At 32.2% G+C, this 26706-nt stretch overlaps 1 protein-coding gene across 1 annotated transcript; it reads right to left on the reverse strand.

Annotated features, from left to right (window-relative positions):
• Positions 1-712: 712 nt before the first annotated feature.
• LOC143254251 (translocon-associated protein subunit gamma) lies at positions 713-19488 on the reverse strand. Its single transcript, XM_076509107.1, has 5 exons — positions 19304-19488; positions 11943-12069; positions 6010-6102; positions 4601-4732; positions 713-911 (listed from the first exon to the last, which is right to left on the reverse strand). Exons 1-5 carry the CDS (start codon positions 19431-19433, stop codon positions 845-847), a joined length of 549 nt encoding a protein of 182 aa, XP_076365222.1. The 5' UTR covers positions 19434-19488; the 3' UTR covers positions 713-844.
• Between the last annotated feature and the right edge of the window lie 7218 nt (positions 19489-26706).

Consider the following 26706-nt stretch of genomic DNA (forward strand, 5'->3'; position numbering starts at 1 on the left):
TACATATCTCCTTTCAAATAAATAACTACAGCAAGATTTTAATTTCTCTGTAGAAATATATTTTCATCCAACATTGTTCATTGCAGTGTTAGAAATGTAATGCCAATTTATGCTAAAATGTATTGCATAGGAGTAATTTTCACATTTATACTTGCAGACCAGTTCAGTCAGATTTTTATTCAGTTATCGTGTACTATATAAAGAGCACATCTCAAGTTACTTAACATCAATTTTGAGCACAAGTCTGGGCTTTCTACATCAACTACTTAAGTTAACACAGTACTAGTTTCATTTTCAGGATTTTCATACACTTACTGAAACAAAAGTTTGCCTCAACATGTTGTATGAAATATTCTTAATCAGTCATATATTTAATACTTACATACTTCTGATGTGGCATTTCTGCCCTGGGAGCCATAAAATGAATACATCACTATTATACTACTGGGATCAGTACTTACTTTTAGAAGTATTATGCTGATGGTTGATTGGCAGCCAATCACAGTATAAACCATCAAACCTTGACTATATTCAGGTGCATTTTATTTTGACAAAATAGAGGGAAAACAGTCTTACTGTATTTACATGTATGTCCATTCTGTTCACTGTTCCCACAATTATTTCTAACACTGTGTATTTTTATGTTTAATATGAAAATGTTTGTGGTTTTAAACAAAGACAGATCTGATGAAGAAATAAGAGAGTCTGAAAAACCAGAATAGAAACTGTGATTTATTACAAAGGCAACATTTATTAACACCAGTGACAAATCACACATCAAATCAGGTTTTCTGGAATGCATTAGAGAATTCAGATGGTAAAATTAGCATTGACAATTTTCGTTTTACTGAGAACCAGTTGAAAAAAGGGCCAGTAATCCACCAGCTGCACCAACAGACATGATGTAATTACTGAGTAAATGTTAAGGAGTGTGTTTCCAGGAGAAACCTTCTTGATAAAACAGATCACTCCTACACAGTGTTTTAAATAGTAACAAGTTAGATGTCCTAAATAAATAAATTTTTGATGTAACAAACATGCTACTACACAAAAGTTCCTAATATAATTTTCATGGGTGATGCCAACATTTGGACAAGAGATGCAATGCCTGTATTTACACCAATGAAATCTGCAATACTTTGTATTACAGTTTCTATAAAAGACCTATAAGCTGAAATTTAGTAACTACTAAATAATTTAAGCAGGACTGCAGAAACTGTAGATGCATCAGAGCTAAGTTTTCACATTCTTTACTCACTGATAATTACTGAGGAATGAAGGGTAAACAAGCATGTTAATTCAAACAAGCTTTGTTTTAGCTAAGCATATGTAATTATTACCACACACACCTACAATAAATCTAAATAACTGTGACAACTAAAGCAGTCTCTTACTAACATATTTAAAACCAATGAACAGACATTTAAGCAAAACAAAATAACAACAATGAAGTTCATTATAAACTAAAAGAATCTCCCAGCTTCTACTGAATAAATTATTCAAAAAAAAGAAAAAAGTTCTTTACTAGAAGTTACACTCTTTAGTTTTGTAGAAATGAAGTGTTGTTTCCAGAAATATTTTTCTATTGGTCTAATTCTTCAGGACACATCCTACAGTCGAGTTGTGTCACACACAAAAATTGTAAAAGATTTTTTTTTCCATTTTTTCTTCTAAAATTAAAATTATGAAAAGCTGACAAAACTACAGCTTTTTCCTAAAGTATTCAAACAATTATTGTACTGTACAAGCATGGAACAAAGTGAAGCTGGGAAGGTAGTTTTATTTTTTCTGTTCTGATGAACGATATAAGTTAGAACTTTATACTTCAACACGAGCATCTCTGTGTAGTTGGAACACGTTATACACAATCATACAATTACAGTGGTGTCTTGACATTTTTATTCGCAACCTGTGCTGATATATAAACATTTCAATGTCCACATAGTGCTGTCTATCAAGTTTTCAATCACAACCTGTGCTGATATATAAACATTTCAACGTCCACATAGTGCTATCAAGTTTTCAATCACAAACTGTGCTGATATATAAACATTTCAACGTCCACATAGTGCTATCAAGTTTTCAATCACAAACTGTGCTGATATATAAATATTTCAATGTCCACATAGTGCTGTCTATCAAGTTTTCAATTACAACCTGTGCTGATAAACATTTCAATGTCCACATAGTGCTGTCTATTAAGTTTTCAATCACAACCTGTGCTGATAAACATTTCAATGTTCACATAGTGCTGTCTATTAAGTTTTCAATCACAACTGTGCTGATATATAAACATTTCAATGTCCACATAGTGCTGTCTATTAAGTTTTCAATCACAACTGTGCTGATATATAAACATTTCAATGTCCACATAGTGCTGTCTATCATGTTTTCAATCACAACCTGTGTTGATATATAAACATTTCAATATCCACATAGTGCTGTCTATTAAGTTTTCAATCACAACTCTGCTGATATATAAACATTTCAATGTTCACATAGTGCTGTCTATTAAGTTTTCAATCACAACTGTGCTGATATATAAACATTTCAATGTCCACATAGTGCTGTCTATCATGTTTTCAATCACAACCTGTGCTGATATATAAACATTTCAATGTCCACATAGTGCTGTCTATTAAGTTTTCAATCACAACTGTGCTGATATATAAACATTTCAATGTCCACATAGTGCTGTCTATCATGTTTTCAATCACAACCTGTGTTGATATATAAACATTTCAATATCCACATAGTGCTGTCTATTAAGTTTTCAATCACAACTCTGCTGATATATAAACATTTCAATGTCCACATAGTGCTGTCTATCATGTTTTCAATCACAAACTGTGCTGATATATAAACATTTCAATGTCCACATAGTGCTGTCTATCAAGTTTTCAATCACAACCTGTGCTGATATATAAACATTTCAACATCCACATAGTGCTGTCTAACAAGTTTGCAATCACAACCTGTGTTGATATATAAACATTTCAATGTCCACATAGTGCTGTCTATCAAGTTTTCAATCGCAACCTGTGCTGATATATAAACATTTCAATGTTCACATAGTGCTGTCTATCAAGTTTTCAATCACAACCTGTGCTGATATATAAACATTTCAATGTCCACATAGTGCTGTCTATTAAGTTTTCAATCACAACCTGTGCTGATATATAAACATTTCAATGTCCACATAGTGCTGTCTATTAAGTTTTCAATCACAACCTGTGCTGATAAACATTTCAATGTTCACATAGTGCTGTCTATTAAGTTTTCAATCACAACTGTGCTGATATATAAACATTTCAATGTCCACATAGTGCTGTCTATCATGTTTTCAATCACAACCTGTGTTGATATATAAACATTTCAATATCCACATAGTGCTGTCTATTAAGTTTTCAATCACAACTCTGCTGATATATAAACATTTCAATGTCCACATAGTGCTGTCTATCATGTTTTCAATCACAAACTGTGCTGATATATAAACATTTCAATGTCCACATAGTGCTGTCTATCAAGTTTTCAATCACAACCTGTGCTGATATATAAACATTTCAACATCCACATAGTGCTGTCTAACAAGTTTTCAACCACAACCTGTGTTGATATATAAACATTTCAATGTCCACATAGTGCTGTTTATCAAGTTTTCAATCGCAACCTGTGCTGATATATAAACATTTCAATGTTCACATAGTGCTGTCTATCAAGTTTTCAATCACAACCTGTGCTGATATATAAACATTTCAATGTCCACATAGTGCTGTCTATTAAGTTTTCAATCACAACCTGTGCTGATATATAAACATTTCAATGTCCACATAGTGCTGTCTATTAAGTTTTCAATCACAACCTGTGCTGATATATAAACATTTCAACATCCACATAGTGCTGTCTATCAAGTGTTCAATCACAACCTGTGCTGATATATAAACATTTCAATGTCCACATAGTGCTGTCTATCAAGTTTTCAATCGCAACCTGTGCTGATATATAAACATTTCAATGTTCACATAGTGCTGTCTATCAAGTTTTCAATCGCAACCTGTGCTGATATATAAACATTTCAATGTTCACATAGTGCTGTCTATCAAGTTTTCAATCACAACCTGTGCTGATATATAAACATTTCAATGTCCACATAGTGCTGTCTATTAAGTTTTCAATCACAACTGTGCTGATATATAAACATTTCAATGTCCACATAGTGCTGATATATAAATATTTCAATGTCCACATAGTGCTGTCTATCATGTTTTAAAAATACTGTAGACATTATTTACTCAAACAACAAATCTATATTTTAATCCTACCACATGTAATTCTAGGTAAACGATAATTGTGAAGTTTAGATTTTATGAGAATTCCATTAATGGAAACATAAATATATTATATTTATAATATATTTTATTATATTTATAATATATTATATTATTTAATCATTTTCTTCAAACACATTTTTATTTTTTTAAATAATAATACTGGCACTAGTTGAAAGGAAATCATCAACAAGATATAGATGTAAATATTGCAGTGTTTATAAAATAATTATTCTCTAGACAACCAAACCCTCAAGATAAAAGGATACATTCCAGGTTGGAAAGAAGACAACACATAAAATGAGGCAATAACCACCAACATCAGAAAAAGTACGTTGTTATAAAAGATCGAGAATGTTGTGGCTTCATAGTCAGCGACTTCATTTTTCTTCCACAAGATCCTAAAATACAAAATAAACTCAACAGTTTTATGATTACAGGTATAAAACCTGACAAGTGGTCTTTGAAACTTAATGGAAAAAAACAAATTTAGAGAACATTTTGTTTTGAAGAAACCTTTTCTATTAATGGTATGGAGGTCCTTAAAATAATAATAAACATCTAATGAAAGTTTTAACATTAGGACTTTCTGGTACCTGACAAGCAAATGTTCCAAGAACTTAAGTTGTATGCTACGAAAAAAAAAATAAAAACAGTAAATACTGGGATCCCAATGCAACACTAATCAAAAGAAACTAGATTAAAAAATATACAATGTACAAATGGAACAAAATAACCCTATATTATCACAAACAGTAATCAATTACATATACTTTCTGAACTCTCATCGTAAGTAGAACTTACAATCTTAACAGTAATTTTACAAAGTTTTTTTTATTACAAAAAATAATTAGAAGTAAATAATTTTTTAACGTTAACTCTAATACAGGAGAACTGTAGTTCTTTAAAAATAATAATTCAAAGGAACACTACACAAACTGTGTAAGATCATTTTCATCTGTTAACAGATAACAGTTGGAGGAATCAAACTCAAATGGAAATGAGGACTTTCTACCCACAAATACCAAGGAATAGTATTAAGTTGTTATATAATTAGTAAGGTGGGGACTTTCTACCCACAAATACCAAGGAATAGTATTAAGTTGTTATATAATTAGTAAGGTGGGGACTTTCTACTCACAAATACCAAGGAATAGTATTAAGTTGTTATATAATTAGTAAGGTGAGGTCTTTCTACCCACAAATACCAAGGAATAGTATTAAGTTGTTATATAATTAGTAAGGTGGGGACTTTCTACCCACAAATACCAAGGAATAGTATTAAGTTGTTATATAATTAGTAAGGTGGGGTCTTTCTACCCACAAATACCAAGGAATAGTATTAAGTTGTTATATAATTAGTAAGGTGGGGACTTTCTACCCACAAATACCAAGGAATAGTATTAAGTTGTTATATAATTAGTAAGGTGGGGTCTTTCTACCCACAAATACCAAGGAATAGTATTAAGTTGTTATATAATTAGTAAGGTGGGGACTTTCTACCCACAAATACCAAGGAATAGTATTAAGTTGTTATATAATTAGTAAGGAACAACAACCTTCACCATTGCTCTGACAATATGAATAAAAACATGGAAAGTGGAATTTTTAAAATCAATATTTTAATTTTCTTCATATCTGCGACACATCAACTTTTAAAAAACTAAATCCAGTTAACCTTTCATCTTTCTCTTTCTTGGACATCTTCTTGTCATCAACTAGTTTCTTCATGATTTCACGAGTGACAGCCTCTTCCCTCTTTTGGGCAACTCTAAGTAAAATTGATATATGAACCTTTTTTTACCTCCAACCTGATACTGATTGTTAGAAACAGAGTAAATTTAAAGCCAGTATCTAGAAAAAAACATTTTATATCAAACACTCTGAAATCACACTGATTAAAAAACATTGTTTTTGACTGACATCATTTAATATTCAGGTATAATACAAGATACATACCTGAAGAGAACTGGAAACAAACTTACAAACTGAACAATCACAAAAATACAGGGTTTCATGGATTATCTGACACATTTTAAAAACTAATATCTTGTAGAAGCATTGCTAGAAGAGAGAGAGAAAAATGAAAAACAACAAGCGACAATGCCCCAGGAAAAGGCTTAGAATTGGGTTTGGTTTGCCAAATCCAAATAAAACGTGTCAGTTTAACAAAATTACCAATGCATCTACGAGAATGACCCACCAACCAAGAATAGTGCAAATGCTTAGCTTGAAAAATTCCTAGCAACTTGTAGGGTGCTAGGTTGCACATCAAAATTTATCTGATGCAATGGATGATTGTGTGCAAGTGGCATTTCTTAGAAGCACATGGGGAAGTATATTAACATGTATAAACAAGTATATTAAAACAAGAACTTTAAAAGTTGTTTATCAAGTGATATAAAAGTGGAGTGTTCTCTCTATGTTTTTGAAGTTAACTTTTTAAAGCAGGTCACAATTTATGGACAACCTGTATGTGAAGTGGACATGTAAAAATGTGAATTAATCTTATATCTAGAGGTATATAATGATCCAAACATAACAGTTCAGAGCTTTTAACCTACTAACACACCCAAACAACAAAGCACAGTTCAATGTTCCAAACAAATGGCCTTTAACAAGCCCTAAAGAACAAATATCATTTGTTTTCCTTACAGTCTAGTTTGTTTTTTTTAAAGTACCATCAATCTAACTAATAACAGTCTCAAAAATATGATATCCTTGAATGAAATTAGGATTAAGCCAGAGCTGGTAAGATTCAAGATTAAAATTTTCAAGGAAAACACCTGGGCAAGATATTTATCCTGGTATAAGTGTGTGCATTTTCTTATAGCAAAGCCATCTTGGGCTATCTACTGTGTCCACTTAGGGGAATTGTACCACTGATTTCAGTTCAAAGACTTGTGGGTAACCCACCATAGACTTATCCTAATATTATGGGTGATGGGACAAATTTGCAGAGTATTAACCTTAATTTTTATAATTCCATTATTACTGACAAAGTACCAAAACTGGTGATTAGTCAGTATTACAACAATTCTTAAGAGTAGGGATAATGTTGATACAATTACAAATTTTACTTTAGTCATTCTTTACATCAATTCATATCTTATGTGTAACTGCACAGATTTTAACATCAGAGATGGAGAAAACAATTATAATTCATCCGTAAGATGTAAAATAAAATCACCATCACAATGTTTTTTACCAGAACTGGAAAAATATAATTCAATAACTGATCAATCATTAACCTCAAGAGTCAATTATCATCACGAGACTTGGAAAGCTCAAATAATAGAAAACACTAACTTTGATCACTTTATTACTTCCATGAAACTGAAGAATCCAAAATACATAGACAGAAGTCCAATTACATTTGCAATCTGATTTACTTTATTATCAATACATGTTAACAAACTTGCCAACTAAACACAGTTTGTATTTCAATTTTTAATATTATACCAGTTTCAGTTTCTGAATTTCAAACAGATACATTTAAATAAATCTTCAAACTCCACTTTTCTGTCACATGATGTCTTTTCTCTAAATTCTCCATTTTAGGCTTTGTTTTTCTTTTACAAAGATTCAGAATGCCTATTAATTAGGAATATTAACTGTAAATATTAGCAGACCAGAATCTTAAAATAAGTTTGTTACAGTGTAAAAGCTCTTCCTCATTCATTTTTAATTACCTACTTGTGCTTACTTGTCGGTGGTGCACACTTATAACCAATGGAAAAGTTACTCTTTGAACAATATAATTATGATATTTTTATGTTAATATAGTAACAGGTACCATCTCTCAGGATTATCTTCTTGAATGGAGATTGAAGATGGTGCTTTGGCAGTTATCACATTTTTAATATATTAGTTAAAAACTCAAATAAATAAAATAATTGATTGTTTTTACTGTTTGTATTTTAAAATGCATATCTGAAAGCTACACAAACTTTTTAAAAAGTGAACTTAGAAAAAAATTTAGGGTTAACAAAGATCACCTACTAAAAATAAATTGCCTCAATTCTGAAATAAGTTTTAAATTTCTTCTTGACATTACACATACTTAACAAAAATAATTAAAGTACAAAGATGAAAAACTTACTAGGTTAAATAAAAAACAAACAAAACAAAAATCACAATAAAGGCTCTCTATGCTAAAAGCCACTACCTCTTAGTAACACTTGCATTGCCTCAATGGTTAGTAGTCTTGAGTTCAAATATGTCAACTTTCATTTTATATATATGATCATATTTGCAGTAGCTCTTTCACTATCATTAGAAACTAAGTTAAGGATCTGAGTTATTGGTTAACATTAAAAGATGGAACTTGTACAGCATGAAGTCATTTCAACTTTTAACTTCAACTGAACACTTCTAACACCATCTATTAAAGAAATTCTAAACTAAGATTCTGAATAAATCTAAAAACAGTTTAGAAACAGTTCAAGAAAAATGCTCAGCAAGAGAAAGAAAAAAGAGATGGACAAAACTACAAAATGAAGAAAGGTCAGGATAAAAGAAGTAGAGGACAAATGACTGACACGGTCAAACAAAGAAACAAAATGAAGACAAACGACTGACACGGTCAAACAAAGAAACAAAATGAAGACAAACGACTGACACGGTCAAACAAAGAAACAAAATGAAGACAAACGACTGACACGGTCAAACAAAGAAACAAAATGAAGACAAACGACTGACATGGTCAAAAAAAGAAACAAAATGAAGACAAACAACTGACATGGTCAAACAAAGAAACAAAATGAAGACAAACGACTGACATGGTCAAACAAAGAAACAAAATGAAAACAAACTTGCTGAAAAGTTTATAAAATTAAGTTTCTCTTATAGTTTATATCAAATTAAAGTTACAAGAAAAACACAAAGGGGCATCACCGTGGCTGGTAACGTAAGCAACAGCCACGAAGTCATACGTTCAAATTTATGAGTTGAGCAGAACACAAAAACATGCACGTAGGCACATGGAAGTTTAATAATTAATATTGTTATTCTATTATCTATCATTCTACTTCTCTCATTCTTAACATTAATGCACTACTTTTGACATCAGGGATAGAGAAAACTGATTTACAATACATCCCAAGAATGCATGCAGTTACTGAAACATTTCAACAGAAAACCATTAATTTCAGTCTTGTAACTTCAGTACAAATGTAGCCACCACTGTTTCCCAACTTCAGATGTTGCAGTGTGATGTAAAAGCCTCTATCTCAGATTTATGAAGTGATATAAGCATGTAATGAAAGTTTTTTGTTTGTTTTGTTTCCAACAAATCAGTTCAATATGGCTTCCAGTCCAGTGAAGACTCCCACAGAAATTGGAACACAGTGGTGAAAGCTTCGCAAGGTGATATGTCGTTAGAAGAAAGAACATTTGTGAATGTGCTCCACCATTACAGTTCTGATCTTTTTTCTTTTTTAAAGCATGTGAAAAGCTTGATTTATCATCTGGTATTTTGTTTGATTTACAATGTTGCAGTATGGTACAAAATGGCTGTCACATAACAAGATGAGTTGGCTTAAATCACTTTGCCACCAAATCTGCTGTTCTTTAGGCCATGTTTATATTAGGCACAAGTAACTGCTGAAATGGCCAAAGGAAAAAAAAAGCACCTAAAACAAACAAAAATTAACAACATCAATGAATGTAAAATGGGATTGAAACTTAATACTGTCTTTACACACAATCCTCTGATTAACAATTCAAGAAAATTGGACTTGCATACAATTTTGGTAAGGTTGGTTTAATTTTGCACAAAGCTAATCGAGGATTATCTGTTCTGCTCTTCTCTAACTTCTGAAGTGATAGAGAAGATGTAATGCAGCTGGTGAACATTTGGGCTATGCTTTATCACAAATATTGAAATTAAGAGTAACATTATAAAGACCACATGGCTAAAAAAGGTAAGCAGATTTGGCAATGAGCTTTAATCTCATGATGAACATTTTATCCATCAAACCAGAACCTTTGGAGTAACATTATAAAGACCACATGGCTAAAAAAGGGTAATAGATTTGGCAATGGGCTTCAGTCTTATGATTAGTACTTTAACCACCAAACCAGAATCTTTAGTACTTTATAAAAGTAATTATCATTGAATTGTAACGGTTATAAATATTACATGGTGTTTTTCAAATCATAACAAAATTAAAATTCAGTTTTATAAAATAAAAAAAATCAGTAACTAATGTAAGGATTTTTAATTTTTTCTTTAAAACTCCTTACAAACAATGAAATATTTTTGAATTTATAAATGCTGTAAATTAATACAACTTCAATTTAAAATTTAAAGAGAGAGAGAGAGAGAGAAGCTTTGATAGGTCTCAGGATTTGTTACATGAAAATTGGAATTAATATGAATATATGTAGTTATTCAAAACAAGGATCTACTCTCAGAATTTGAAATTATTTAATTCTAACTGAAGGGGACTTTCATGAGGCTTTCTGGAATGGCTCTACATGGAGCTACATGGAACTTTATAAGCATATATAAATGGTCATTCAAAACAAGACTGCATGATTTGCATAACTATTACTTGACAATTTCCCAGATAATTTACTAATTTAATCTACTTAATCTACTGTCTTAGGAATTATAATATTTTGTTATACTACTTCTAAACATAAATGTTTTTTTTTTTTTTTTTTATGTACGAACCCTAAGAAAAGAACTTCACTTAAACACAACCAATATATTATCTTTATCACTTATAACCACTGTTTCCCCATAGCCACATACTGGTGGCTAGAGGAAGCATGTTTTGTTGGGAAAGCTCAAACATAATTACAGAAGAAAAAAAAGAGAGAGATGGAGACAACAATAGCCTCATAAAACTGTCACTCTGCTCTCAAAGACTTGTTTTTTATTTTGGCTTCTGTGTTTACTCACCCCTAACAAGAATATTTTAATTTAAAAATAATATATTAAAAAAAGGTAAAGAAAACAATTGATTTTAATGTGGAGAGGGAAGGGACAGTGGAAACTTTGCTGAGTTGGAGGGAGATGCTGCTATTTAAAGTTTGGAAAACACTATCTTTTAACCAACCAGTATGTATCACTTATATCCATCCAATATGTCATTTCCTTATCACGCTATATACTAATAATAATTTCATAATCGTTGATCATACATGATACATTTTTTACTTAAAATGTAACAAAAACTTGAATACTTTAGGGTCTGAGCTAGATTAATTAAATAATGCCAAACAAATAATTTTCATGATATAAATACAAAACAATTTGATAATACATGCAATTAAACATCTATGAAATATTCTTAAATGTTTTCCCTTTATTAAAAAAAAAACAACTTTGAATAATTGAAAAATATGTAAAATCTGATTAAACTATTAAAATGTTATCCTAAGATCCATTCAGTGTGAATTGGGAACATTATCAGTGCTTAGTAATTTAAATATTATGAAAAATACTTTGGTACATAAACTAATGAGAAAATTTACCTTCAAACCTTTTACGAGTCAAACAAATGTACACAATAAACCAAATCTCTACCAACTGTCCAGTCTTTTTAAACAAATTTCCATACATACAAAAATGTATGGTGTTCTTATTTATCATATACTCACTTATGTTTCAACACAAACTTCACATTTTTATAAGCAAAAGCTACAAGCCATGTGCTCACAAGCGTTACAACAACAAACAAAATGGCTGACTGATAAGGATCCATCTGATGAATTCTCCAGAAGAGCCCTAAAAAATAAAAAATTAATTGATTCCAAGTATAAAAAAACAACATATATTTAAAAACTATAGCACTTTTTTAAACATCACAGTAAAGTAACCCAGTTATTTCAAGTCAGTAAATCTGACTGAAGTTAAAGGTTACATGATGTACTTTCTTAAACAGACAGACAAACTTATCAACTGTAACTTTCAAGCCATTTATTAGACCCTGAGATACAGGTACACTTCCTGATATAACACCTAAAAACCTTGAAACCTACTCATTAACCTGTTCAGTGCCTAAGATTAAATAACTCATCCAAGCCGATCGGTAACACGGTGCCACGGACGAGTTAATTCGTTCTCAATAATACCTAAATTCAATGCTAGATGTCAGCACCAGACATGCATCTGACCTACTTACAAATTGTTTCACTTTCGATCCAAAATGGTGTCACAGAAAAGGTTACAAAATGAAGAAGCATTAGAGTTGTATTTTGAACTTGGTTCGGAGTTGCCGTAACAGCTGAAATACTTGGCAGTCAACAGGTTAAACAAATATAAACAAAGTAACATTCTCATCACTCTAACTATAAGTACACCACCCACCAAACATATTACACATCCACTTACTCATCTATATTCGTGGCCATTAAAACCACGTTCACCATAAGCTTTCAATTTGTTTCAGATATAAAAACTTTCACTTGATTCTTCTGGCAGTCTTGTTGAAGCTATGTCACGTATAAACAACATACAACACTCTTAACTTCCACTCTTTATTATATTTTCACATCTGTCCACGATTTTCCTTAAATGACAAACACAATCTATGTTTACACATTTCTGCAATGCCATACTAACATCTCACAATCAGATATTGGCTTCATAAAATAAAACACAATGACGTACAATCAACACAGATGTAAAATAGTTGTTTTTAAGAGTAATTTTCAGAATTAGTATCTTGACATGTAAGCTGCCAGTTTGTAGTTACTTGCAACATTAATTATAATTTTCAATGTTGGACTGGCTGAAAAATATACTGTTTTTTAATTCAGTACTGCAGTCATGTCTCATACCGCTAATGACAGAACCTGTTCTATTGTAAGGTGGTACTGGAGGCACATATCCAAAACATCATACAAGTTTTGTAACAAACAAACAAAAAAGGATGATTAGGCCATACCTTATCATCAGATTATTCTTAGCACAAGTATGATGTCTATGTTGAATGTTCAATATTCATCTTCATTTGTTACAAAGCTTTGTTTGTTGATTCTTTGTTTTTGATACCGTCAGCGATACAGGGTGTTCAGAAAGTCACTGTGTGGTTTTGTAATAAGCATTCATTCAGTCTATCTCAAGCCAGCAACTGATAGCGGTGTTTAGAAACAAAATAAGAAGAATCCAAGCCTGTATTGATGCCAACGGGGGTCACTTTCAACATTGTTTATAATTGTCATTCATATTTACCTCCTGTATTCTATATTGAAACATGTCTGTTAATAAATATATAAGTACACAGCGATTTTCTGAACACAGCAATAGAAGTTAATTCAGAAGTTTTATGACACTGAGTTGTAGCCAAAAACAAAATAAAATTTACCGAGTAGTGTTTCACTTAAGCCTTAATTTACCTTTCTGTACTGAGCTTAATGCTTAAATTAAACAACAAATAAACCTTCTATTACTAATATTATACATTAAAATGTTTTAACTGGTGAATGAATAAATATTATTTCAGTTTTTAACACACAAAACTACCTACCTAGCTTTAAACCATAAGGAAAAATAAATGCTTGTTACTGCCAAATATCTTTTACTCTTTTGTTCAGCTGAAGGTGTTGAAAATTTGTAATGGAATATCTGCACTATGTTTTCTACTTCCTAACCTAGAATACAGTGAAAAGTTTTCAGAGAAATCTCTTTCAGACTGCACACATACTTATGTTGACAATAACATTTCATTTTCGTGCACAGTTTTTGGTAAAAATGTGTTGAGACTGATGAAATATGTGAAAAGTGAATTTTATAGAAGCAGACAAGTTTTAGTTAAATTACATAATTTTCCTTAATGATTCAATAATAACTTCCTGTCCTTTCTGATGAGCTTTTACGCTAGTATATATAATAAACAGTAAATAGAACAGAGACGTTACTAACACAATAATAACATCTAAATAACTGCTAATGTTGTTCATCCCCAGTGGTTTTTCAAACTTTGTAAGATAAAGTTGTAATTAACCAAGTTTTATTTTGCAAAATAAATTCAAGTTATTTTAATTATTTTGACTTATTTGAGTTACTTTAATAATAAACAAAATAGTAGGTTTCTACTTTGGCTAAGTGCATGTGTGCCTAACGTTAATAAACAAAATAGCCTGATTTTAGTTTTCCTTTCCTTTGATTGGTTACAATGCATTTCAGTAGCTATTTGATTATAAACCACAGTACTTGCACCTCCAACTATTATAAACACTAAAGTAGATATCTTAATTCTCAGGAAATCCATTCAGATTATTGTTCAAAAACCACTGATTAACTTGTCTTTCAAACAGTTCAGTACATACCAGAGAGATTTACACATTTTTATGGAACAATTCCTATACAAACATGGAACCTCAAACACAGAAAACCAATTTAAAGTTCGTATCTTACAAACAGCCACAGATTTTAAAGAAAGATAGAATATACAAGAAAGGTATAATAATTAATAAAATGGAAAAGAAACAATGGGTGGTACAAGTAACGAAACACCATTTAATTTGTTGACTGCCTAATATTTCAGCTGCCACAGCAACTCCGAACCAAGTTCAATATACAACTCTAATGCTTCTTCATTTTGTAACCTTTTCTGTGACGCCATTTTGGATCGAAAGTGAAACAATATGCAAGTAGATCAAATGCATGTATGGTGCTGATATCTAGCTTTGAAGTTAGGCATTATTGAGAAGGAATTAACTCGTCCATGGCGCTTTGTTACTGATCGGCCTGGACGTGTTATCTCGTCATACGGCACTGAACAGGTTAAATAACATCATAACAACACAACACTTTCAATCCAACACTTGCACACTCTGGAGCATCACACAGTTTTAACAGCTGTTTTTAACAAGACTAGTAAACTTTGTGCCATATCTGCATTTTGCTTTTTTTAGCAGCTTCTATTTTCCATCTATGTTTGTTTAGATAAACATAAAACATATTATAATTATCTTTATTCTCACAAAATCGTTATATTTGTCAAATGTTAATACACCCGTATAGTTAGTATAACAACTATAATATTAGAACAATAATGAAACTATTATATATTGTTAGATACAAATTACAGGAGACACAAGAATTCGGACATCACAAGCAATTTTATTACTTAACAAATATTGTAATATCAAACAGTTGTGTGTATTAACCCTAATGAGGCCACAAAAGTGAAATGTTAGTTAAAATATAAATGATAAATAATAGAATTACACAAATCTGGAGTGTAAGGGTAATTTTTCTAAATATTTTATCAAAAAGTAAATTAATCTTTCATTGTTTCTAACCACTTAACAATGCACAACCATAAAGTATAGTTTACTTTTAGGTATCATTGTTGTGTTCAAACTTCCTGTTTCTTAATAAACTGTTGTTCGTATGTTTATCACTTAACAGAAACTAAATATCTATAACAGAATGAAAATCCAAATTAATGACCTCAACTGGCACACCAATCAGAAATTGCATTAGTATTTCAACTCGAAGATCTCTTCTTATAGTGACAAGTGATGTCGTAGAAAAGAAACTTTCTGCTTCTGAAAACACTTTTTTTAAGCACTCAGTTCAGAAGTCACTGGAATCAACAAGAGCAGAAAAACTAGATGTTTTAAAGTAGGAAAAGTTTTTTGTTTTTTTCTGGTTTCACACTTTTATATATACAAACTTTTGTGTTGGGTGTGTAAAAGTAAGTGCTACACACCCTACTATTAATAAAATTTTGAGAGGCTTCTACACAATTCAAAATGAGTATTTTTAATACTCATAAGGAAGCATTCTCTCCACACATTAAAGAGACCATGTTCAAAGTTTCAACTTCCATGTTGCAGTTAAAAGCTGATTCAGCTAAAAAAAAACAAACATGTATATATCCTTATGTAAAGATGGAACCGACTTGTTCATGCTTTATCTGTCATAGATTTTACTAAGTATACACAAGAATTATAGATTCATTCATCTCAACTGTTTAACACTAAAGTTTGAATTAATGCTAATAAATGTATGTCAAACTTTTTCAGGTTTATTTATTTAAGACAACTTACATATACTTACTCCCATATGTACAAAAGCATCAAAATTCATCAACAGACTGACTTAAAAATAAGTGGGTGAAAAATTCACTCAGAAATAGTGATAATGAAAAAATATGAAAAGCCAAAGAAAATCCTGTGTATCAGAAAAACAGATCAGCATTAACTGCCCTATTCAGACAAATAATGAAACATATGTTGGTCTGAAGTTTGCACTTCAATGTTACAGAAATCCTCTATTAAACCTGAAGATATACTAGGAGTAATGGAATGATATGTGGCAGTTACTGACGGAGTTTTTTTGTTTTCTTTAATGACTAAAACTATACCACATCTGGCAATAAACATGGCTATAGAAGGAATTGGACTTTAAATGTGATCAAATAATATACAATATATTTGTACCAGAACTATTAAGTTGGGGAATTTCAGTGATTTTTTAAATAACGAAAATAAATTCACATACCACGGAGTTCCACAGTCACAAATTAGTGGATATGCACTAAGTTCAATTATATATCAGGTCATCCCATAAGTACTGTCCGAAAATTTAATACAGAAAGTGCATCATCATTTCTGTCTCTGTGTACGGCTTTAATGGCTAAAATATGTAGTAGGGCATGTATAAAAATGTTTAGAAAAATAAAAGAAACTCACCCAACTCCATGTTTTCAAATCATCAATCAATAAACCCTTATAAAAATGGATGTGTCTGAGGAGCACATCAGGCATATAAAGTTTTACGAGTTTAAAATATGCAATAGTGCATTAGAAACTACACGAAACATTCAAGGTGTTTATGGTGCGGAGTCTCTCAATGAAAGAAATTGTCGAAGGTGGTTTCAGAAGTTCAGATCAGGTGACTACAGCTTAAGTGATGTGCCACGTTCATGTCGTCCTGTTCAGTTTAATGATGACTTGCTGCTGATTGCACCTGATGAAGATTGTGCTGTACAGTTGAAGAACTTAGCATAGAAGCTTAATTCAATCCATCCAACAGTTCACTGTCATCTGTAACAGCTTGGAAAGGTGTCAAAACTTGGAAATAGGGTTCCCCAAGATTTGACAGAAGCCAGCCTTAGAGCAAGCGTGGACATTTGCACTCTCGTGAACATAACTCTCCTTTCTTGGACAGGTTACTGACTCAAGATGAAAAATGGATACATTATAAAAATATTAAGCAATGCAGACAATGGCTTAGTGCAGATAAACTGGCTAAAGCACAGCCCAAAATGCACCTCCACCCTAGGAAAGTCTCGTTAAGCATTTGGTGGGATAGTGTTGGTGTGATTCACTCTGACTTGCTGCCACTCAGTGTAACGATTACATCAGACTTCTATTGTCAACAATTGGAGCGCTTGAATGTTGCACTGAAAGAAAAGAGGCCTGCTTTGATCAATCTTAAAGATATTGTGTTACACCAGGATAATGCAAGGATCACATCTGCAAAGATTGAAGAGCTAGACTGGGAAAAACTTCCACATCCTCCTTATTCTCCAGACTTTGCCTCATCTGATTATCATCTATTCTGAAGTTTGCAGAACTATCTTGATGGAAAATAGCTTGGAACACATGAAGATGTCAAAACTACCCACGATACATTCTTTTCCTCCAAATCTCAAGAATTTTAAAAGCTTGTGAATCGTTGGCAGGAAGTAATTAATAATAATGGAACAAACATTATTGATTAAATAACATGAAAAGTGTTTGAAATCCTTTCTCTTTTTCTGAACATAAAAATGGGCATTACTGAAGGGATGACCTGATAGTTAATAATTAATTATAAACTTTTCCTCATGATGACAAGAACTGCACCTACAAAATTAACCTTTCACTTCATCTAAACTTTCCATTGGCAAAATGACATCAACTTACTGCTTTACCTGGTAACGTGATACTGTGTGGCATCATGTCAAAGCAAGACAAAATGTAGGCCCAACAAAGTCGCTTTTATCGTAGACTGTTGAAGCACACACTCTTTCGATGTAGCCACATCCAACATGATGTACAGCAAATTGTTTTCAGGACAACACAATCTGTTTACAGCCAATGATGACATAAAGCAAGTAGTTGCCACAACAACATACAAGCCATTTACAATCACTATTCATCATTTTTTGACTTCTATTGATTCCATTTGAGAACACATATCAAAGTATCAGATTTTATATTATGTAGTGTGCACTATAAAGTTTACTGTTATGTCCTTGTTTATACAAATTCAGTAATTAAAAATATTTAAATGATTTTAAAGTTTATGTATCTTAAAATTAAACCAGCCAGACCAAACCAGAGCACAAAGAAAAGACCTTTATTTCATGTATTGCTGATCCATACTAGTACAGTTTATGTGAACCAACAACACTGTTTTTGGTTTTAAAATTCACTTGCTGACTGGGTTTCGTGATGATCGTGATGTTTTTGAAACCGATTTACAACTTGTGGAAGTACAGTTTCTTTTCAAAACTCACGAAAATTCAGCATGTATTAGTACTGTAGACAACTTTCATTTGTTTCTTGGTTTAAGAGTAATTAATATTTTCTTCGTGTGAAACTTTTATATTCACAACTGAGATTTTGCACTCAAAATATTTCTGTGACCAGGAACTATAATGCTCTAATATATATTTAAATTTAAATATTTACGTATTTTGTTATTCTAAGTAATGTACTGTCTATTCTAATTTAGTTAATAATTAACTGATAACCGTATGAGAAGAGTACGTTACTCTCTTTATATTTAATAATGTGTGGCATTAATAATTTCTAATAATATTACGCTATATTATCAAATACTGGTACTATTAGTATTTGGTCTACGACTAAACCTCTTAGACTATTAATTATAATAGCACCAACAGGAGAACTTAGCTTCTTGTGCTATTTTTAAACGTAAATTTTACTACTCTTACGAATTTTGCAATTAACAACCACAAACTTAGTATTTTATTTGTATCATATTTACTTACAAATAGGGATGGCCGACACGATAAATGCGTTGCCATAAAACAGAGCTGAAGACTTAGTCGAAACATTTCGACTAAAATCTTGCAATAAAAGTTCTTCCTCCTTCGTCAGAGCCTTCTTACCACCTGCCATATTCTGTGAAAAGAAAGAGGTATTGATGACGTTGCTAAACTCTCCAGTGGGTTTGCGCGAAATTCAACAACCATGTATGACTTAATACAAAAATAAACCAAAATGTCTGGGTAAAATTATATGGGAATTGTTCTAAAATACTTGATATATATTTATACACATACAACAAATACATTAATTTTACTATCGATCATTCGGGTTTTTTCATTTTTATTCTCAATATACTTATGGCAAAAAACAAAATTAAAACATGTCTTAATCCATTTATGAATTTTAATCAAATTAATACACCTAAAATTTTAGATCGAACCGATTCAAACAGCACAATTAGCCGCTAAATAGCTTCAAATAATAGCTTTGTTTGTTTTTTGATATCGCGCAAAGCTACACGAGGGCTATCTACGATAGTCGTCCTTAATTTAGCAGTGTAAGACTAGAAGGAAGGCAGCTAGTCATCACCATCCACCGCCAACTCTTGGGTTACTCTTTTACCAACGAATAGTGGGATTGACCGTTTAATTATAACGCCCCCACGGCTAAAAGGGGCGAGCATGTTTGGTGCGACGGGTCAAATAACGGCAATAAAAATACTATATAAAAGAGAAAATAAAGTTATAAGAAATTAATAAATGGTATAACACCATTACGTAGCTTTCAAGTAGGTCTTTATACTTTGTATATTAAAGAAAAGCATAAAAGTACTTTTACATTTTCAAATAGTGAATCATATATCATTATTTAGTTATATTAAGGTGTTTTTCAACATTTTTATATTGGTGTTAAGCATGCAGAAAATATAGTATACAAAAGTCCTAAAGTTGGGATAATCCTTTGGCTCAAAGGTTACGAACTACAAGCAGCCCGGTATGGCCTGGTGGTTAAGGCACTCGACTCGTAATAAGAGGGTCGCATGTTCGAATGCCCGTCACACCAATCATGCTCTCCATTTCAGCCGTGGGTGCGTTATAATGTTACGGTCAATCCCACTATTCGTTGATAAAAAGAGTAGCCCAAGAGTTGGCGATGGTTCGTGATGACTAGCTGCTTTTCCTCTAGTCTTACACTGCTCAATTAGGGACGACTAGCGCAGGTAACCCTCGAGTAGCTTTGCGCGAAATTCAAACTTAACGTACTACAAGATGGTTGTGGTGTGTAATATTGCTTGAATCTCTGTGTCAGTTTTTTTCTGAAATGAGAGCTCGCTCATTTCAAAAGTAATACCATAACTTGTACAAATCAATACCAGTCACAATTCACCTTCTTTGGAAATATATAATGGAAATGGTTAGCGATATAAATCGCTTTCTTGCAGTTTCATACATCCTTCAACATCACTGATCTCTGTCTGGTCTAGTTTCAAGTACTGGTGAGATGTTAGACCTGAAAAGATGTTTATACTAACCATTCACCACAATGGAAAACATATTCTTGGGTTAAACATACTTCATGGTCACTATAAAAATAATCTATACACCAGTTACGTGAAGTGAATAAAAAATATTAAATGCCAGTCTTCGGAATACTAAGTTTATTTATTATAATGCAGTAAGCCTAAGTCCATAAATTTAATTGTTTGTTTGTTTGTTTTGGAATTTCGCACAAAGCTACTCGAGGGCTATCTGTGCTAGCCGTCCCTAATTTAGCAGTGTAAGACTAGAGGGAAGGCAGCTAGTCATCACCACCCACCGCCAACTCTTTTACCAACGAATAGTGGGATTGATCGTCACATTATAACGCCCCCACGGCTGGGAGGGCGAGCATGTTTGGCGCGAACCCGCGACCCTCAGATTACGAAGCGCACGCCTTAACGCGCTAGGCCGTGCCGGGCCCTATAAATTTAATAATTAACAGCTTGTTAGTGGTCGTAGCAAAATACTGAGAACCGTAGAAATCTAACAAATAGGGCAGAAGTATGACCCCCTCCTTTTTCTTCCAGTTATGTTAGAATGACTGAACTTTTTTTTTTACCTCCCCTACTTTAAAAGAAAGTTAGACAGCAGGGGCGTAGAATTTTTACACCCGATGGGGGGGGGGATGATTTTTGCAACCACTTATGTGGACTGTTCAATTTGAAAATTGGTAATCTCTGATTACGTCAACCTGAAAGCTGTAAACATGCAGTCACAGAGTAATCTTGTTACCACGATACTAGCATGTATACTTAGACCTACTGATTGTACTTACGAACTATCGCTTAGATAGAAAAGCTTAGAAGCACGCCTATATTAACGATGTACATTTCGGCTACTGAAAAAGCCTACATCTTGGCCTAATTATGTAATTCGATTGGTAAGAACACGAGAATCACAAGAACAAACACATAATTTGTAGACCTTTGATGCAATAAAACAATTCAACAGACCAAACTGTAGGGGGAGAATGTTTGTATGCACCATACCCCACTCAGGATCTACGCCCCCTGTTAGGCAGTATAAATGTTTGTTCATATTGGCCAAATTTTTAACTGGTCTTCAGAACTGGATAAATATAAAATTGAAAGTGTGGCTTTCGTAGTTAGTAACAAAACAGAACGGATTTACAATTTTCATATTTATTACATGATTTATTTGTTTCATTGTCACGGTCCATGGAAGCATGTCACACGAGAGTATATCATGTGTACTGTATATCTTTACTCTTCCACCAACTTTAGTGATGCGGAAATTTTCAAAATTCTCTTTTTGTCGTATCCGCGCAATTTTGGAGACGAAGATACTTAACCCAGAAAACCGTTGAGGTTTCGTGGTTCTTGCGCGACCACGTGTCCTTTTCTCGATATACACATTATTGCGCAAAAGTGTTGTAACAAGAGAATATTTTGCCATTCTTTCAATTTTATGGGGCCGTTACAGAATGTAAATTGCAACACTGTGGTAATGCTTCAGTGATCTCTGTTAACAATCGAGTGTGCCAAAGTGAGAACAATTTATCATTCCTATATATTTAAAAATGGCTGATATGGATAGAAAAGGCACCCATAGAAAAGCGAACAACGTTTCGACCTTCTTCGATCATCGTCAGGTTCACAAAGAAAGAAAGAGGTAACTGACCACATGCTTGAAGGGGGTTGTGTAATTGAGTGTAGAGAACGCGCTTAGATATTTGATTATTAATACAGGTATAACCGTGTTCCTTTGTATTGGTTTATTTCGGGCTTGAGTTGTTGTATAAGTAAGGCTTCTTTAATTTTGCATTTGTTTATTTAGTATTTGGATATTTTCTATGGTTATGTTTATTTTGCAGTGTTCGAAAACGTGTGAAGGTGACTTTTTATGTTCTTTGAATCTGGTTTCCATTTTTCTACTTGTTTCTCCAACATAGAAGTTGTGGCAGTTATCATATAGCATGTTATAAATAATGTTGGTGTGGTGTTTGTCAGTGTAGTTTTTACATAGTATAGACCTCAGTTTTGTGCCTGGTTTTTGAATAAATTTGGTATTAACTGGAATGTCATATTTTGTTGCTAGTTTTTGCCAACAATGTGATAACTGCCACTTTATAGAAGTAAAGAACTGTCAGTAGAACAGAGTTCGCATGAAAGCTTTATGTGCGTTCACTTTTAATAAATTGTTTTATTATATTTATCAGAGTTACAAAATTATTCTAATAATACACAACAATTGTTGCGATATCCGAAATTCTTAACTATCGGCAAAAAAACAACTTTAAAATAATATTTTGTTTTCGAAGTGTTAATTTTATATAATCTTGGAGTAAATAATTAAAAGAATCACAAAATTAATAAACTTTATAAACATAGCGCTTATTTTAGTGCTACAACTGTCACATTCTGTGTATCGCTAGGTGCCACAAGCGATGTCATTTTCTTGTTGAATTTTAAGTATAAAGCTACAAAATAGGCAACCTGTTTTGTACCCAACCCCGTTACTAAAATACAGTTGTTAGTGTTAATGAATATTAAGGTTTTTTTTTCAAGTGCACAATTTGCTATCTGCACCGTACCTTTCCTTGCCATCGAGTTTTAGTTTTTCTCTGATCTGTCGGAAGCATACCGAATATTATTTACTTACCAAAATGACACTTAAAACCCAGCGATAACTGTAATCTTTATTTCCACATGAAGATTTTTTTTTCAATCAATATAAAACCTGGTTTACAAAAAAATAAATTGTTTCATATTGGACACGATTGCTTGAAGTATCAAAATAGACATTAAATGACAATTTTCCAGTGTATGTAAAATAGTTTTTATCAGATTATATAAGTGTATGTGTGATATTCTCAGGTTCAACTCTGAGTAGTTAGACAAAATTCACAAGGTAACAAGAGGAACGCTACTACGATTAAGTTGAATTATTTTGGTTCTGGGAGAATTCAAAGTAAAAAAAAAAGTTGGTTACAAGGTAACAGTGAAATTATCCCCTCATAATTTAAAACAACGAATGTTCTATTATTTTCCTGCACGGGGTACTTGTACTATCTTCATTCTAAATAATAATAAAAAACAAGAGGGGATGTAACCTCTAGGTATCACCTTCACATAGTATATCCTAATATGTGCATGACCCGAAACAATAGGTAACTGTAGCAAAAGGAACATATCTACTTCACTGATTCTGGAATCGAGTAAAAGGGTAGAACAGACCCAAGTGTACTACTTTGTAGGGAGGTCCAATCAGAAACATTATTCCGCTGTTTTACGGGATAGTTGTTAATGTATTCTACTTTGCATTGTGGCTAGAGGATTGATACACGACTGTCACATGGAACGTATATAGTCCCATTTTTTTAAATCAATTTTCTGATTGAGCAGTTACAGAATGAAGTAAACAGTAAAGAGTTTCGGCATTTTACATCAGATTTATTGCTTACTTGCTGAAAAGTCCAGTTACCATTAAAGCAATTTTAATTACGTATATTTTATTTTATCAAAATGCAATCGATTCGTTTTAACGTCATACAAGAACGTACTCAGCCTTCTTCCAAATAATCGTCCATTCTTTTCACCTACAAGTTGTGGTAATTGCTGCGATATTTTAATTGGATGATCAAACATTTAAAAAAAGGGGATACTGAAATAATTAACATTACACATTATCGAATCACCAAGGTTTTCTTCGTGACTTTTCTTCACATCAGAAGCATCAAATCAAAGTAAAACTTTGTGTTAATATATCAAAATTACACGTTTTAAAACTTTCCTAATTTTTTAATAACCAAAATTAACTATAATAAATCCTCGATGTGGGCTAAGCAAATGTGTGCAACTCTGAAGCAACTTTTATTCCAGAGACTGTGCAATATGTAAATATACAGTTAACCAAATAAAAATTACAAATCACATACATTGTACTTCATACATATATATACACACACACACACCTTACAAGTGCTATTTATCGCTCGTAAAAAATAAAACGTCTTGCTTATTTTAAATTCTTTCATTTTCTAACCAGTCGTACTTGGGCAGAAGATACGTTGTTGTAACACATAGCCATGCAAGCGCTATGCCAGAAGGCTTCAGTGTATGAGACCTGGAGTTTGGGATTCCACCACACAATCTGGGACAGAACCATCTTTCTTGCCAGTTAGCTTGTCCTAGAATTGTGGACTTCAACCCCAACAGCCAAGTCAAAAACCAACCTTTCTCACCGATAACCTTGTCAACAATTTCATATTCCTACACCACTTAATAATCAGTTTCGTCATCAAAAACTAGTCCTGTGGATGCTGCCAGCTTGTGTCATCTCTCCCAACATCACTTAAAGAGCTTTTTTTTATGAATGAATAGGAAACGCTGTTCAGGAGAAAGGTTTTTATTTAATACCAACAGATGTTGTTTTATCACACGTCTTGTATTATCCGTTTCAATAATTCAGGGGCTGATGTGAACGAAGTGTCATCTTCGTGACATAAACTTCCAGTGCCATTTAATATTTGTCAAAAATTCCCAGTCTGTGAACCACAGAACAAAGCTTACTGGGTGTTAAGAACATGGTAGGAACCAGGTTTCTGCAACTTTGAAGAACAGGTACTAAAGTTTTAACTACATTTCTATTTTTTATAGTTTACAAATATAGCAAGTTATGATACAAAAAAAGTTTAAATTGTTGATTAAATACCAAGCAGGTAAAGATTTTTTTTTTTTTAAATGTTACAATTTCAATATGATTTTGTTTTTCCAGTGAATAAATCCATCCATTTGATTAAACTATACAGTTCAAATACACCTTCTTGTTCGTAGTTTGTACGTGTTGCACGAGCTCTGCAATAACCGAAATAAAACGCAGAACATTTTCCTTTCATAATTTAAATTATTTTCACTAATTGCTATAACTTGGCTCTACAAACTGTAAAACGGCGTGATTTTGTACTGTGTACTCACAGGTGACAATGTTTAAAAAAGAATATTGAATGATTCTTTTCTGATGACGAGAAACCTACTTGAAATAAAAATATATCTCAGAACGGCTGGTATGGGTATTAACACTTTTATTGATAAGGAGAGAACGTTTCGAACTTCCTTGGTCACCTTCAGGTTAACAAGAGTTAAGCTGAAAGATTCTTTATCACAATAGTGTGTATTGTTCATAGTTAGTTAATTTCTTCATTTACGTAAAAATTATCTTTCACAAGTTTGTTTTCATTCACTTTTCATATTTTGATTAAAATGTATTACGTGTCATAATATTGAAATTTAATTGTCTCACTTTTTGTATGAACTACAGAAGACATTGTTTAACTTATCTACCAATGTTAAGTTTTTTAATACGTAACCCAATAAACTTTTCGTTTTTTTCACCTCCCATCTAGTGCAAATTTTAAGTCAAATTCTTAGGTCTGTTTTTTGTTGTGATAATTTGTTTAAACAGTAATTCAGAAGTTTCATCACCTAACTCTGCTGAATTGTGACACAATGTGAAGTGGATGGTAAACCACTATATTATCACTGAAATATATTCAGGATTTATTACTCTGTAATTACATGTATAGTTTTTAAAGTTTTTCATGACCTCTACCCCATAAAAACTAGTCATTCAAATTTTCCTCGTGTGAATACAGTAGCACCACATAAATTCAGTTTCTACTTTGAAACATTAAAAGTTGTTCACAAACAAATATTTCACTGCCTCCACGTTTTGGGTCTTATTAGGATAAGGTTGTGTTTCTGAAGCAGTTTGTCATGTACATTAATAGGTTAAAGCCAGAATAATGCATTATAGATATTTAAATAACAGTTTACATAAAAATATAAACAGATGCACACCCAGATATAAACAGAAATATGAAAATAAAACACACACTCATACTG

This window comes from Tachypleus tridentatus, chromosome 6, assembly GCF_004210375.1.
Source record: "Tachypleus tridentatus isolate NWPU-2018 chromosome 6, ASM421037v1, whole genome shotgun sequence".
NCBI lineage: Eukaryota > Metazoa > Arthropoda > Merostomata > Xiphosura > Limulidae > Tachypleus > Tachypleus tridentatus.

Coding starts and splice junctions, on each gene's coding strand:
- LOC143254251 (XM_076509107.1), bottom strand. CDS start 19,433: ATGGCAGGTGGTAAGAAGGCTCTGACGAAGGAGGAAGAACTTTTATTG. Junction 12,070..19,303: donor CGTGTCGGCCATCCCTATTT/GTAAGTAAATAT, acceptor TTTATTTTTTAG/GGCTCTTCTGGAGAATTCAT. Junction 6,103..11,942: donor AAGTTTGTGTTGAAACATAA/GTGAGTATATGA, acceptor AATTTTACTTAG/AGTTGCCCAAAAGAGGGAAG.